General features: G+C 40.3%; 1 protein-coding gene across 1 annotated transcript in view; it reads left to right on the forward strand.

Annotated features, from left to right (window-relative positions):
* ACTR3 (actin related protein 3) overlaps positions 1-8,310 on the forward strand; it is a 32,544-nt gene extending 24,234 nt beyond the window's left edge. The window contains exons 7-12 of the mRNA XM_082483715.1: positions 2,085-2,228; positions 2,951-3,124; positions 3,890-3,982; positions 4,460-4,585; positions 6,580-6,663; positions 7,064-8,310. Coding sequence (XP_082339841.1) covers positions 2,085-2,228; positions 2,951-3,124; positions 3,890-3,982; positions 4,460-4,585; positions 6,580-6,663; positions 7,064-7,159 — 717 coding nt within the window. The 3' untranslated portion in view covers positions 7,160-8,310. The remainder of the gene's footprint in view (positions 1-2,084; positions 2,229-2,950; positions 3,125-3,889; positions 3,983-4,459; positions 4,586-6,579; positions 6,664-7,063) is intronic.
* Positions 8,311-15,372: the final 7,062 nt, after the last annotated feature.

The following is a 15,372-nucleotide window of genomic DNA, read 5'->3' on the forward strand; positions in this document are numbered from 1 at the left end:
TCGAGGCCAGGCTGGACATGATCTTGGGCAACCTGGTCTAGTGGGAGGTGTCCCTGCCTATGGCAGGGGGGTTGGAACCTGATGATCTTCAAGGTCCCTTCCAACCTTCCAATGATTTATTTTTGTAGTGCAGAAACTCTTGAAGAACTCTTCTGCACCCTGAGTTTGTCAGGGCATACTGTCTTTCAATGATTTATCTTGAAAGGTGATTTGCCAAGGCTGTGCTAAATGATCAATAAAATTGTATTGCTTTATCCTATTTCCAGGTTGTTTTGCTGGTAGGAGGGAATATGTTCTTTACCATAGTCAGTCCAAAAAAGTTTTGGAAACTTGTTTAATTCAGTCAATTAATATTTAAAATAGAAATAATACAAAATATTTGAGGAGAGATGTAGTATTGTTTACAATTTGTCTTCATCTGTTGACCAGTGTTTAGTAATATGCTGCCATGCATCAGTGGTACAAGCAGAAAGAAAGAAGTTTCTACCTGACTGGGAAAAAAAACGAACCCCAAGATTAATTAATGTTGAATATCTGTTCCAATATATCGAGTTGCTAAAAGCAAAAATTAGTATGATCATATGATGTTTTATTAAATAATTAACATTTACTGTCAAACTATTGTTTTTGCTGTAGGTATGTATTTCCTTTTACAAAGCTACCTACTCGAAATCTTATAATGGGAATATTTAGAAGTGTTCTTTATTTCAAGTGGCTGGTAATATGTGTCTCTGCCCATCTTTCCTTGGGAAGATAAATGCTTTTCTAGACACCAGATGCATTTTTCTTTTCAAAATGAAGTTAGATTGCAATTTTTAAGATTAAAACCTATACAAAGCTTTATCATGACACAGTAAGCCCAACTTTTAAAAATTATTTGTTAACCCAATTAGTAGCATTGGTGGTGATCAAACATATGCTGTGATGTAGCAATTTGTTATTAATCTTGGTGGAATCTAGTGGCTAAATATCTGTTCAGACTGTTAATCCAAAATGGCATATTTTTAATAAGACATAGGAAACAATTGACATTTCAAACCTTTTATAGCTAAACTTTTTAAAAATTGTACTTAGTAGTTCAAATTGCTGCTTAAAACAGTTGAACTTTTCCTGATTTGTGGGTTTGTATTCTTTTTAATTGAAATAAGAGTAGGTATTCTGTATCACTTGAAACATTAAGCTCCTTTGTGGAGTGACATTTGCTTGATTTCTGGAATTTTTAAACATGTTGAACAAGTTGACAGCAATAATATACCACTTTTAATTCCTCTTTACCTAGTTTATTATAAATGCTTATTTCTGTAGTGAAGCTAACAATAGCGGTACTTTTTTAATGACTTTATTATTTTCTGTTAGAAAGAACATTTTATATGAATGTAAGCTGTATATAGGAAACTTCAAGCATTTAATATTAATGTGATATCTGGATGCATCTGTTTGGATGTAGCCGGTCTGGTGAGGTTGAAGGCCAGTCTTGAACACTTCTGGTTTCTGTGTTCAGACGAGATACTCTTAATGCCCTGATAGCGGCCTCCAGCACAAGTGTGACTTACAAGGGTAGACTGATGGATGAGTACGGGCCAGTCTGATGTTCTAAGCCGTCTCAATTAAAGTGCTGAAATGATGCATTTTCTCCCTGCTTTCAGAAAATTAATTTTGGTTCATGTGGATTGTAACGTCTTACATCAGTGGCTGTGACTGCAGAGCCACATCATTTGTTCTAAAATAATATTTCATGATACAAGGTTCCTTGACCTTTTTGTTAAGAGTAACCTCATTTTGAAGAGAAAATAAAGGCCAAGGAATAGTGAGTATAGCTATTTGTCTGCCTTATGTACTAGTGACCTTTCTGTTCCTCCTAACCTTGTAAGAATTGTGAACCAATGCAAAGCGGAACACTTTAACAAGTGAAATAGTGAAAAATTGGATTTCTGGCAATTAAATGAGCCAGTCTTAAAGAGCTTCAGTCTCAGAATCGCAGGTAGCGAATAGGAGTTCAGACTCCATGTCTTTCTCTGTCCCTCCTAAGCTTTGGTGAGAGGAGTTCTTGTCAATGTCTTTCTCCCAATTAATTTTATATACAGGCTGAAGGATACGTGATTGGCAGCTGTATCAAACACATTCCAATTGCCGGGCGAGATATAACATACTTCATTCAGCAGTTGCTGAGGGAGCGAGAAGTAGGAATTCCTCCTGAACAATCCTTGGAAACGGCTAAAGCAGTGAAGGTAATGTTAATATTGCAGATGTCAAGCTCTGATCAAAAATAACATCTATTTTAAAAATACAACACTCTCCTAAAATCACTATCCTTCCAAGTAATGGAGCTCTGTATCTAAATAATATAAAAATATCTAAATAATATAATAACATGAAATACTTTAAGCTTAAGGTATACAGTTGGTTTATACTCAATTTGACCTAGAAATTCAGTCTTCGCTTGTAGTCTCCCCTTTCTCCTCCTTTCCCTTCTTATTATCATTGTAATACTCAGTAGGAAGTGTTCTTGGTGGGCTGTGTAATGTAAAGAGCTGTAATTACTCTTTTATTCTTTCTGCATGTTGATATGTTCTTTTTTGTAGTACAAAGCTATTCTGAAAGACATTTGGCTTAAAGTACACTTAAACCTTGTTTCTATGGCAATTCTTCAATATACTTTAGAACTTATTTCTCGCCATTGTAGAAGTTTAGAGGAAAAATAGAAGAAAAGTAATTTAGCTCAGCAAGATGTGCTGCTTTCAGTGCCGCATGGAAATGATTTGTTGTAGCAGAGCCATTATCTAACTGTATACACTAAAGTCAGTATGCCTATTTTTGAGGCCTATTCTGTATCTGCCACTTTAACACTTTTATTCTCAAAAGCTTAAATTACTACACTTTCTTAAAGTTCATACCATCTTCTCTGCTATACTTAAGAAGATACTTCTAACTGTACATATTCAATTTTCAGGAACGCTTTAGTTATGTTTGCCCTGACTTAGTAAAAGAATTTAACAAGTATGACACAGATGGTACAAAATGGATTAAACAGTATACTGGAATTAATGCTATCTCAAAGAAAGAATTTACCATTGATGTTGGCTATGAGAGATTCCTGGGGCCAGAGATTTTCTTCCATCCTGAGGTAAGTTAATTTGAATTGTCTAAATTTTTTGGTTTAGGTGCATTTTAGACAATAGCCTATGAATAATATTTACAAACTTCTAAAGAAGAGTTTATCTCGACTTCTATTTGTAAATAGAAACCGGCTGTTGTTGTAAGTCAAAGTGGTTTTGGTTCTTGACTGCTAGTAATATTCATACAAATTCAGGTTCATGTCTAAACAAAGCACTGTGTTTGGAATTTTTAAAGTAAATGGATAACTAAACCCATATTTTATTGTTACAATTTTTAGTAGAATTTCGTAGTCTCACCACATTGTGCCCTGTTTTCTTGCCTGTCTGTTCAAAAGTCAAGTTTCCACACATTCTGTCTTCATGGTTTTATACCCTCAGTCTCTCTTCCAGTGTTGGAAAAATTAAATGGGAATAAAATGTTCCCCCCCAGCCCTGAATCCCTCTCTACATTCTCCTCCTGCAGCCTTTTTCAGTTACACTGTTTTGCTCTGGTGCTCAGCATCTGAGAGGGGCATGCATTCTTTGACCTGTTATGATTAACAAAAACTACCTAAGAGAATAGCTGGCACAATAGATACTTTAATTTTATTATTCTTTCAAACCTTTTATAAATGGCAGCAAAAATAGCTAATATAACTATTTGCATTATTAGTTTTCATGACATCTCTACTATAATAGGATGGTTCTTTCTCTTCCGTTTTTCTCTTTACCCCCTTTCCTTTGCAATATGTGGTCCTACATGTTGACCTGTGTGTTTTTATTCTTGATTGTAGTTTGCTAATCCTGACTTTACACAACCAATCTCAGAAGTAGTAGATGAAGTTATTCAGAATTGTCCCATTGATGTTAGACGTCCTCTGTATAAGGTCAGTAGCTATAATGAATTTTCTAATACTTGTTTTAGAAGGATTGTGCTTTACATTGAAAATGTATTTGAAACTCCACTTTAAAAAAACTTCAAAACAACACAGCCACAACAAAGTAATGATTTTTCTAGGAATGAGTCTAATATGCAGAAGACCTTATGTTGTTCACTCACATTTTTTCAGAATGTGATGTTTCATTACTCAAACTCTTATTTAAAAGAAATAAGGGAAACAAAACTGAGCGAAAGTGAGACACACTAAGATATAAATGGATTTTAAAACACAGCCAATTTTGATGTGACAACCTCTTTGTGAATTCATATTCTGTCATGCTTAAGTGTCAGATAATTTAAAACTTAGAGTAATAGCATACCTGTTAACTGTAATTTTAAAATCTATATTTAGAATTTAAGAACTGGGTAAAGTTGGAAACTTACATTTTCACAAGCAGTTGATAATTTTTGTTACTCAAAACAGAATATTGTCCTCTCTGGAGGCTCAACCATGTTCAGGGACTTTGGTCGCCGTTTACAGCGAGACTTGAAAAGGACTGTTGATGCCAGACTGAAACTTAGCGAAGAACTCAGTGGTGGCAGACTGAAGGTTAGTTCTTGCAGCTAATGCATTTAACAAGCATCTTTCTCTCCCTTGTTACTTGGAAAATGCAAAAATAACATACTGCAATGACATTCTTGTTCGTTGAAATGTCTTTTCATTTGAAGTTCTTACAGAAGCTTTTCAGAAACTTGTATATTTTAGAGAATTGTAGACTGGTATTGGAGAATATTTATATAGTCCTTTAATTGTCGGAAGCTATAGTACTGTTCCCCTGGGTGTGCACTTGTGCTGCCTGTCCATTATTATTGAATTCCATCAGTCTCACCTAATGAAAGGATGGGACTTATGCCTGTTATGTAAAAGCAGTTGGTCACTCCCCAGCTTTTTTTTTTTTTTTGTGCTTAGTGCTTATTGATTAGCTGCAAATCATCATCCTTAGTCTTTTGAACTTAATAAGAGATGGAGCAAGCTCATTGTCGAACCACCAGGGTAGTCAAGAGGACCGCAGTACTTGTCCTGTGAAGAAAGGCTGAGGGAATTGGCTTGTTGAGAGAAGAGAAGGCTTTGGGAGTTTTAATAGCAGCCCTGCGGTACACAGGGGAAGATGATAAAGAAAGTGGGACCAAGCCCTTGACAGTGGTGAGTGGTGGGCACGTGAGAGACAACAGATATAAATTGAAACAAAAGAGGTTCAGCTTGGGTAAAAGGAAAAACTTTTTTATCAAGGGGATAATCCAGCATTGGAACAGTCTGTCCAGAGTGGTTGTGCAGTCTCCATCCTTGGAATTTTCTAAGATTCAGATGGATAAAACCGACTAACTTCCTCTGACCTTGTAGCTGACTCTGCTTTAAGCGGGAGGCTGAACTAGAGACACTGAGGTTTCTTCCCACCTGAACTATCCTCTGGTCCTATTAAATTACTTCATTTTTCACGAAATGGCATGATTGTTAACTTACGTTCTTTCCACTTTTAACCTCTGATCTAACTTTTGCATTTTTTCTGTTGACTCTGCATACATAAAAGATATCAGCAGAGAGAAAAAATATTTTGTTTTTTCTTTATAAGGCTAGACTGAAGTGATTTTCCTTATTTATTTTTTAGTAGTCATCTAGCTAGGCAAGCCTAAACAATCCTTAAAACCCCCGGTGTAGCTTCGTAATATGCCATGTAGTCAACTCTGAAATTTCAGTTATGTGCAGTTCTCTGGTTGAAGTAACCTAGTTTATTCTCAGTCCTCCTTACTAGACTTCTACCACTTAGTAAGGAAGTGGGATATGAATAAGGAAATCTGGTGTGATTCTTCCTTCTTCAGAGTCCTAGGCATTGCAGCTAGTCACTGGCTTGAATTTTGCTGATCTATTACAAATGATTTTTAGATACTGTTTCAAATTGTTCGGATTTTAGCAGGTTGCACTGGAAGAAACAAATCTTTCTGAAACTGTTATGTTACGTTGCCGTTTTTTATAAGCACAAGTAAGGAATGAAGGTTTGTGTGGGTATGGAGGGAAAGGGGCTAGCTGGAATGAGTGGTGTAGTTTTGATAAGCATGACTGACTGCGTTGGTCCAAGATAAACTTTCAATCAATCTGCAACTGATGCTGTGTTAAAATAATGACATGAAACTTAATTCTTAACTTTCTGAAGTGTTTTTTGAAAGGGGTAAGTAGTATGGATCTGATCTTACAACTGCATAAATAAACAATCCTGCAAGAAATTCAGCAGAAAATAGAATGTGGAAAATTGGAGAGGAACACTGTATTGGAGCTCTTGGGAGAAAACTGGCATGAATGCAAGTATCTCTTAATGCCTGATTAAAGTAGGTAACTGGTGATTTATAAGCAAGAGCTATTTCTTAGTCTGGGTTATACAAGAGAAAATCTGATGCTGTAATTGTAAATTTACATACCCAGCATTTAAGAAAATACCAATTTGTGAAAAGTAAGCTTGCAATATACACTCCTTTAAAAAAATCTGATTTTCACCAGCAAAAGTGAAAAGTGACTTTTAAAGTATTCTTTTTTTTTTTTTTTTTTTATAGCCTAAGCCCATTGATGTACAAGTTATTACACACCATATGCAAAGATACGCTGTTTGGTTTGGAGGATCAATGCTGGCTTCCACAGTAAGTTATCTATAAAGCTGAGCATGTTTTAGTCATTCTGGGTACGCTTTCGGAGTTCTCATCTCTCCTTTACTTCATGTTAAATGCAGCTGGGGGATTTCTGATAGGCCTCAGGTAGCAAATATACCCTCTCCTCCCCTTTGAAGTTTTTGCAGTAGATTTTAAAGAGCAAATCAAAGCTCAATTACAGCTTTGTGTGAGTTGTTAAATAGCACATTTTAGTTTTGTGGCAAAATACATTGTTTGCATTAGTGTTTAGCCATGCATAATGTAACATTAATTTCAGGACTTCCAAGTTACCTGTCTTTTGGGTTTTTTTCCTGTTTGCTACATGAATGTTACTATTGTTTAGATAAGGTGTACATAGCATTGACTAATTTTTTTCTCTTTCCCTTTACAGCCTGAATTCTACCAAGTATGCCATACCAAAAAAGATTACGAAGAGATTGGTCCTAGCATCTGTCGTCACAACCCTGTGTTTGGAGTCATGTCTTAAAGCTGACCGCGGAGGGGTCAGGGATAGGGAGATGGGGAGGAGGAGTCTTTCTGATTACTTGTTTGTCTGATGGCTGGTATTAAGATAACAAACATGACTTGACAATAAGAAAAAGACCAAACACAATTAAGCAGGATTATTTTAATAAGTGTCTCAACATGCGGATGTAGTGGAAAGCCAAAATGATCACGTTTTTTCTTTAGACTGATTATTTGAACCTGTGCGTAACAAAACAAAAAAAGTGGATTTTAGTTCTTTCTGTGCCCTGATATTTTGTATATTAATGGATTATCCAAGATTTGGTGGGATTTGACAGTGTGTAGATAGTCAGCTCTCTAATGCTTCCGTTGTACCTTTTCATGGGTGCAATGCAGGAGCTTGTTTATATTTCATACTTTTTTATACTTTGAGGAAAAATATGAATTAAAGAAACTGTAATATTTGAGGAAAAAAAATTACCAGTGACCAACTTGAAAGTAAATTAAAAAAAAAGTCATGACTCATGCAACTAGTTCTTGCAAATCATGACCAGTCTAAATCCTGGGTTCCATACAATGCGAGTGCTTTTGGAACTAAAAAGCTAGTATCTTGGATTAACCGATGCCTGCTAGTGCTTTCTGATTACTTGGTGCATTTTCATACTATCTCTTGCTTTAAAAAAAAAAAAGTAAAGACAAGACTGTTGGACCAGTATTGCAGTTCTGTAGTGTCATTTCTAATTAAAACCAAATAATCAGGTTATCAAAATTGGTGTATTTAAAGCCTAACACCATTCCAATAAAGGCACAAAATTTCTTTTTATGCTTGCGTCAGACTTGTTAATCTCATTACATGGGAAATTGTGAGCATGGGTTCCTACATATCCGCTATGGTTTTTGAAGAGTAAGATTGGTCTGTAAGGTAGAGATCATTATGTGCATTGTGTAAAATGAAGTGTGAGCATTTTAGAATTGCAGTTTATGTGTTCATCTAGATAGCACTTATCTATATAAACCTAACATCTCCAGTGTTAGGTTTGTTCATCTACTTTGTTCTGTAACTTCCCCCCACTTTCTTCCAAGTGGTGGTGTACAGGAGACAGCACTGCGTTTTAAATCTCTGTGGTTTTTCTGCAAGAAAATACCATGTAGATAAAAATAAAGTTAAAACAATCTCTTTCTCATTCTTTCTAGGAAGAACGCTTCATATAATGGAATGGAATTACTTAAAGTTTCTGTTAATACTTGATGAAAGAAAACTCCTCTTTAGACACTTCTGAACTCAAAAATATAGTTAAGGTTGTTTACATAGAAGACCACAAGAGGGAGATCTCTTGGCTTCTTGAGTTGTAAAGATTCCTCAGATTTTTTTTCCAAGAAGGTTATAAATTGCCAGAGCTTCTAGTTGCATGATAAAAGAGACTCCAAAAAAAGTATAAATATGGGAGGGTATTTTTACAGCAAGCATTATAAAACTTCACATGCTGAAATCGAGTAGGACCTTGATGCAAACAAGAAAATGTTAAACAGTTGTATTACAAAACTATATTATTAACATCTCCCTGTCAGTGATACAATTTTTGAGATTTTTTTTTTTTCAGATAGTGACTTTTTGAGTCATAACTGCTGACTGATTGATGTGGTAAGAAATACTGACAGGCAAATTTACGTAAAATAAAAAAGTTTATTTAAGCTGTGCCTTTCCAGTAGTCCTCTGGTTCTGCAACTGTATCATGCTGTAGTGACCAGATTTGCTGATACGCTGTAATGGCCTGAAGATAAGGCAAGGTTGTGGGGTTTTCCCCCTTCTCTAGAAAGCAGTGTCTTAAAAACTCACTTGAAAACCTCAAAAATTCCTCATATATAGTGTGGCAAGGAAATGTAAAGAACAGGAGTGAGTGCTGGTTCCTGTCTCACACAGCTATATGCGTATCGCTAAGATTGCATGCAAACATGCACAGCGTGTATGGGTGTGGAGATACAGCCTTGGTGTGTATTAGCTGAAAGCTGTACTGCAGCTAGTCTGAGATGTAACTGCAGCTCTGGCTTGTGGATATTTTGGAACTTGTTTTGGACCTGTTTTTCCCCCCATTTCCTTACGCTGTCATGTTGAGGCCTCTGTCGCTGGAGCAGTGAGTGTCAAGGCACCCACAGAAGAGCCCAAGGGAGGGGAGTTGGGGTGCTGGATCTGTGTGAGTGGTCACGGGCAGTTTGGGGAGACTCTGAGAAGCAGTGTGAGTGAGATTCCCTAAAGCAAATCTGGCTTTGTACAGATCCTTTACAGGCTGTGAGTTATTGTGATGCCCTGAGCTGTTGGGATTAGAGAGTGGTGGCATCCAGATCTTCAGAATTTGCCCGTTCTTGGTCATAGTGGGTAACAAGGAGAGACAGGCGATTCTCAAGTACTGTGTTTCAGCAGCGGGGCTTTTGCAGGAGAGGGGATGTGGGAACGGGAGAAAACAGGCTGCACCAGGAGTGTCGGATGGGCTCACTGCTCCAGGCAGGTCGCTTAGGTCGGTATTTTACAGAAGTGGGCACTGCCCAGTGGTGGGGAGCCCTGTAGAGCCGGGCTGGGTATCCGGCTCAATCCTCACCGGATTAGCAAATAGCTTGTATGGCAAGGAAAGAAAACCAGATCGTAAATGAGCACTTTGATGGGAGGAAGAATTGACATCTGAGCGTGAAAGCTGTCAGGCTGAGAGGAGGAGTTGCTGCCAAGTGTAAAATAAGATGGGTTTTGCATTCCAGCTGTATTCAGTGGGGGAAGCACAGGTTTGCAGTATGAAGTCGGTATGTTCAGGAGTAAGGCCAGGAGGGACCTAGTCTGTGAGGGACCCCTGGTGCCAAAACTGAATAAAAATAGTTGAAGCAGCTCAGGACGGTGTGGTTTTAGGCACCTCCTGCACCAGACTCTCGATCCTGTGTACAGAACTAGAAATCTCATGGTCTGAAGAGGGGCTGTGTTGTCTTGCTGATGGGCCTCAGCTCTCAGAAGAGGAGTTGGCATGTGTGCCCGAAGTGTGGCTGGGCAGCCCCTACAGCGCCTGGCCTCCTCAGGTGAGACATGTACAATATAACGTAGCTACCTGCACGTTAATTACAAAATCAGGGATGTAGGAGCTTAGTCTTTCATTATACTTAGTTGTTCATGGCTCCAAGAAAGTTTCTTTGAACTTCTATTGGTCATTTGTGTGGAAAACAAAGGAGGGGAAAGTACCTGTAGCCTTACACAACACTCATTTTCTATTAGCTGTAATTTAAAAGGATGTTAACCTTCTCATAGAATGAAATGTGGGAGGTTTTTTTTACAATGTCTTTTCTATTTTTGTGTACTGTAGAGATCATTTCAGAGAAGGTATACAGCCATGGCTGAGTTCTGGTGCATTAGGGAACTAAAAATCTATCAGCAGCTCCCATTAACAACTTGGACTGAACAGAGAGTCATCAATACTTCAACAGGCAAGATATAATACTCAATTACAGTCTTGTACTTTGAGAATAACTCTGGGAATGGTTCACATCAGTGTTCTATACCTGTAACGCCACATCTGAATCTGAGCTGGGGTTGCTGGTGAAGTGGTGGAGGGGCTGAGCAGCCAATGGGTAAGTCATCCCAGGGATCGCAGAAAACAGATGCATACAGTGTGAATAAAAGACAATTTCAGAAAACCCTCTGCTCTTCTTAAACTTGTACCTCCCATCATTGTTCTGTGCTGGATTGGGTTTAAAGCACATAAAAGGTTAATTGCAAAGGCAAGTGTTTTGTGGTTTTTTTTTTTGTTTGTTTTTTTTTTTTTAAAGAAAGGTTAGAATTAAATGATTTTTTTTTCTTCTTTTAAGACTCATTATCAGGAAGATTACATAAAGAAGACAATTACAATTTGTACCAGTGTACAAATTCAGCCTTTTTTTTTTTTTTTTTCCTCTCTTGGTTTCAAAATCCTGTTGTGTTGGTAATAAACATCCCAAGAATACACAAAATCCTTTCCCCAGTCTCTCCATGTTTCTCTGATAAAGTAAATGGATAATCTGGTGGGGATGGATGCAGTGCCCAGCTGTGACTCTCTTCCCCTCCCAGTGCTGACGTGAGTGCAGCTGGGACAGAGCTGCAGCTGTTGAGGTGCAGTGGGTGACTGAGCTGGCCTGGCTGGGGGCCTCTGCCCTGGTGAGGCCGTATCTGGAGTGTTGTGTCCAGTCCTGGGCTCCCCGGTTCAAGGACAGGGAACTGCTGGAGAGGGTCCAGCAAAGGGCTTGCAAAGATGATTAGGGGATTGGAACACCTCTCTTATGAGGAAAGGGTGAGGGACTTGGATCTTTTTAGTCTGGAGAAGAGAAGACTGAGGGGGGAATCTCATCAATGCTTATAAATACTTAAAGGGAAGGAGCCAAGCGGATGGGAACAGTCTTTTTTCAGTGGTGCCCAGTGATAGGACAAGAGGGAACGGGCACAAACTTGAACATAGGAGGTTCCATTTTAACATGAGGAGGAACGTCTTTCCTGTGAGGGTGGCAGAGCACTGGCACAGGCTGCCCAGAGAGGTGGGGGAGTCTCCCACTCGAGACATTCTAAACCCGCCTGGACGCCGTCCTGCGCAACCTGCTGTAGGTGACCCTGCTCTGGCGGGGGGTTGGACTGGATGATCTCCAGAGGTCCCTTCCAACCCTGACCATTCTGGGATTCTGTCCAAAGTGCATGTTTAGAAATGTGAGGCAGCAAAAAACCCGCATTGCTGTTTCTTAATCATCAAATGTGCTGCAAAGAGACTATGCTTATTGTGTAATGAAGGATTTAATGGGACTGATGTTATGGGGCAGCATAAAAGAGGTTCATGCTTTTATGGTCCTGGAAATTGCTGGGTGATGCGGAGCTGTGCTGTTTCTGCACAGAAAATTGCAAGGAGCACTGAAAACTTGCAGACTGGTCTGCCCAAACTTGGCTCGCTTTTCTGGTCTCCAGGAATTTGATTCATTCCACTAGACAAACCGGGACGCTGGGTTTAATTGGCTCTGTGTGTTTAAAAGCTTGTGTTTCCATGCAGCTGAACTCAGACTAAATCGAAGGTCACTGCCAAATCAGTTTAGGCTCATCTCTTCATTTTATGAAAACACTCGTGACCAAACATTAAGGTATTGTTGGGGTGAAGAGCTATTCCTTGCCAAGCTGACCTCAGGCAAGTGCTGCGCTGCAGGTGCTCCCGCTGCCGGCGGGCGGGATGGTGCCGTTTAACCTCACTGCCCCACAGCCGTGTCCTTACTTGGGTAGGATGAACGTTTGTTTTGCAAAATTTTTTGTGGCAGTAAACCAAAGGGAAATATGTTAGTTGTTGTCATCACTTAGTTGTTTTGAGTGGTTTTTATGTTTTATTTTCCCCTCTTTTTTTCTTTCCCTGAAGTAGCAAATGATGTAGGGTAGCAATTCTGTAGTTCAGGTTTCATTTCCAATTTAACTATCGAACAAAGCTCAAATAATCAGCTCCGAGTGCCAGTCACCCTCCCCGCTTTGGTATAAGTTGTAATGTTCTGAACAGGAGCTGGGCAGCTCTGTGCTATGTGGATATTGCAGATGTCTCTTTGATCTCAAAAATTTTTATCAAAAACTTAATTACCAAAGGGAGGGCACAGCCTGACCTGTGCTAGCTGTAGGTGTGCCTCACTCGCACAAGAAGCGATACCCCGTGTGTTTGGGTGTACTGCTCCATTGTGAATCCCCGTACCAGTAGATAGATGGCAACTTCTGGTATTTTGCTCTCGCCACCCCAACTGCTTTTTCCCATATTGTATAAACTGTGTTAATTTTCTGGTAATTGTGGAGGGAGACCCAGAGAATATGACAGCACTGAGTTGATAGGAATCAAAGATGTGGTGCTTGATAAAAGCAGGTAACACTGATATTGTTGAGAAAAGTAAAAATCAAGCAATTAGTTTTTTTCTTCTCTTCATGAATGAAAAGAAATATCAGGAAAGGTATATTGTTTGAAAAGAAGACCAGCACAGAAGAAGCAATTTGCACCTCCCTAAAGCCCAGAAGACACACTGCTTCATGGGCATCCAGGACAAAGGTTTTTTTGTTTTGGTTTTTTTTTTTTTTTTTTTTAACATCTTGAAGTTGTTCCAGTTTTTATAAATAAACATTAACTGGAGCAGGGGTTAAATGCTTCTCTCCTTCCCAGCTCAATGCCCTGGGTACTAAGCTGTACCATAAGTTTTCTCCTTCGTTGTCTTGTTTGGGTGACTAATCTTGGGAGAAAGTTTACACCTCCCAATTCAGAGCCCAGGCTTGCATTTCCCTCGGTTTTGAATTGGGCAATTAATTAATCCCTTTCACCACTGAACTGGGGGACCGGCTGTGGTTCCTGCCCTTCCCTGGCTGGTGGGGGTGAGCAGCTCCCCGCTCTGCCTCCTGCCTTTGGGGGCCTCAGGCGGGCACTGCTGGTGGGAATGGATGAACCCAGGCAGGTCCCTGGGGACCCAAATTCTCCTGCAGGGCAGCGTCTAAAAGCTTGAGCTGTTACTGTAAGAGCAGTAACAACCCACAGCTACTCCATTCGCTGCTGCAGTCGCTCCTCTGCTCGAGGCATGAGATGTGCAGCCGGTGGGAGCCGCTCTGCAGCCCTCCCTGCGCCTGCTGCTGGTACCCCAGCCTTGGCTCCCACCCCTGAGCTGCAGAGCCTCCGGTAGACCTCCTCCTGCTTGCACAGCTGGACCCTGCTCCTCCTGCGCCCTCCCAGCTAACCTCCACCCTCTTGGGGTCGCATTCGCTGGATGCTGCCTGCCTCTCCTGTAAAGCATTGCTGGAAATTCAGTGTTTTAGCAAGTTGCATTTTACTTGTTGAAATGTTCCAAGCATTGGCAGGTTTGAGGTTTAAACGTGGAGGTTGGGTTAAATTAAGACATCCTCCTGATCTCCTTTCAGATGGAAATCCCCATAGGCAGGGGCTCAATACTCTGCAGCAGTGTGGGGTATCGAGTCTTATGAGAGGTATATTTGATGCACTGATGTCTAAAATGTAGTGATTCTTGGTGACGTATTTCCTGAGCTGTGCTTGGGGGAGGAGGACTTTCTAAATTGGCTTGAACTGGGAAGGCAAAAATGTGTCCGGGTGTCCAGCCTTGTGTATCACGCAGGAGTACCAGAAGTCTCCCCATCCCTCCCTTGTGGCAGAGCGCCGAGGCTGGAGGCTGCCGGCCAAGGGGTCTGTCAGTAGCGGCTCTGGTCTGAGGTGAAAACCCCTGAAACTCTCCAGCCAGTAGGGTGGGGATTAGTTTTGGTTTGTTTTTCTTGTTTTCTCCAACTTCCAAACCCCGGGATTTAGTCAGACCTTGTTAACGGTGAAAAATAACAAAGGTTGTGCCCCAAAGAATAATAACTACCAGATAACAAATGCTAAGTGCCCATGTAAAACTCCAAGAGAAGCCAGAAAATAAGGAAGATGCAAGAATCTATTGTAATGCAGATTTGCTGCTGAAACACCGCAGGGACGGGAGATGAGCAATTGGCCTTACTGCAGCAAGACTGTGCTTATGTAAGTATTTTTAAATTATCTTATAGTTGTCTGAGGTGGCCTTTGAGTTTGTAGGCATGATGCAGTCAGGATTTCACACTTAACCACGGGATGGCACTTTCCCACAAGAAATCTGGCTTTACCACAGCCTGGAAAACCTTTCCGCACAACCTGCCTGGAAAAAGGCATCTATAGAGGGAGCCCAACGGCAAACCTTCCCAGAAAGGCTGATGCCTTTTAGTCACAGAGGGGAGGACTTGAGCGTTGTCTTCTTATTTGGAGCCGATACAATAGTTATCTCCCTGCAGATGTGGGTGCTCAAATGCCTGCAAGATGCTCCAGCCACCAGAAGTGGTGTGAGATGAGCTATGGACAGTGACCTGGACCGAGTCCCTCAGCACAGGGGGTGTCAGAGATGAGTTGGAGGGGAATCAATGTATGGAGAGATGTCACATGCAGTACGTGAAGCTACTTCAGGAGATAACTATGAGGAGGGTTTTGTACTCCCATTACGATTCACTTGTGAATTAATTCAACCTTTCCTTGCACCTGGCTGCAGGGAGCGCATGGGAGGCGACCTGGGGGCACTGTGGGCAATGCTGATGTCTTGTCAGCCCTGATGCACTCGCAAGCAGAGATAAAGCCAGGTAGAACTCTGCTCTATCGGAGTTGCTAGAATTTTGTTGTAACTAGGTGCCATTAGTGTATTGTACTTGTCATCCACAAAGTGTAG

This window comes from Vanellus vanellus (genome assembly GCF_965231255.1).
Source record: "Vanellus vanellus genome assembly, chromosome: 5".
In the NCBI taxonomy this organism is placed as follows: Eukaryota; Metazoa; Chordata; class Aves; order Charadriiformes; family Charadriidae; genus Vanellus; species Vanellus vanellus.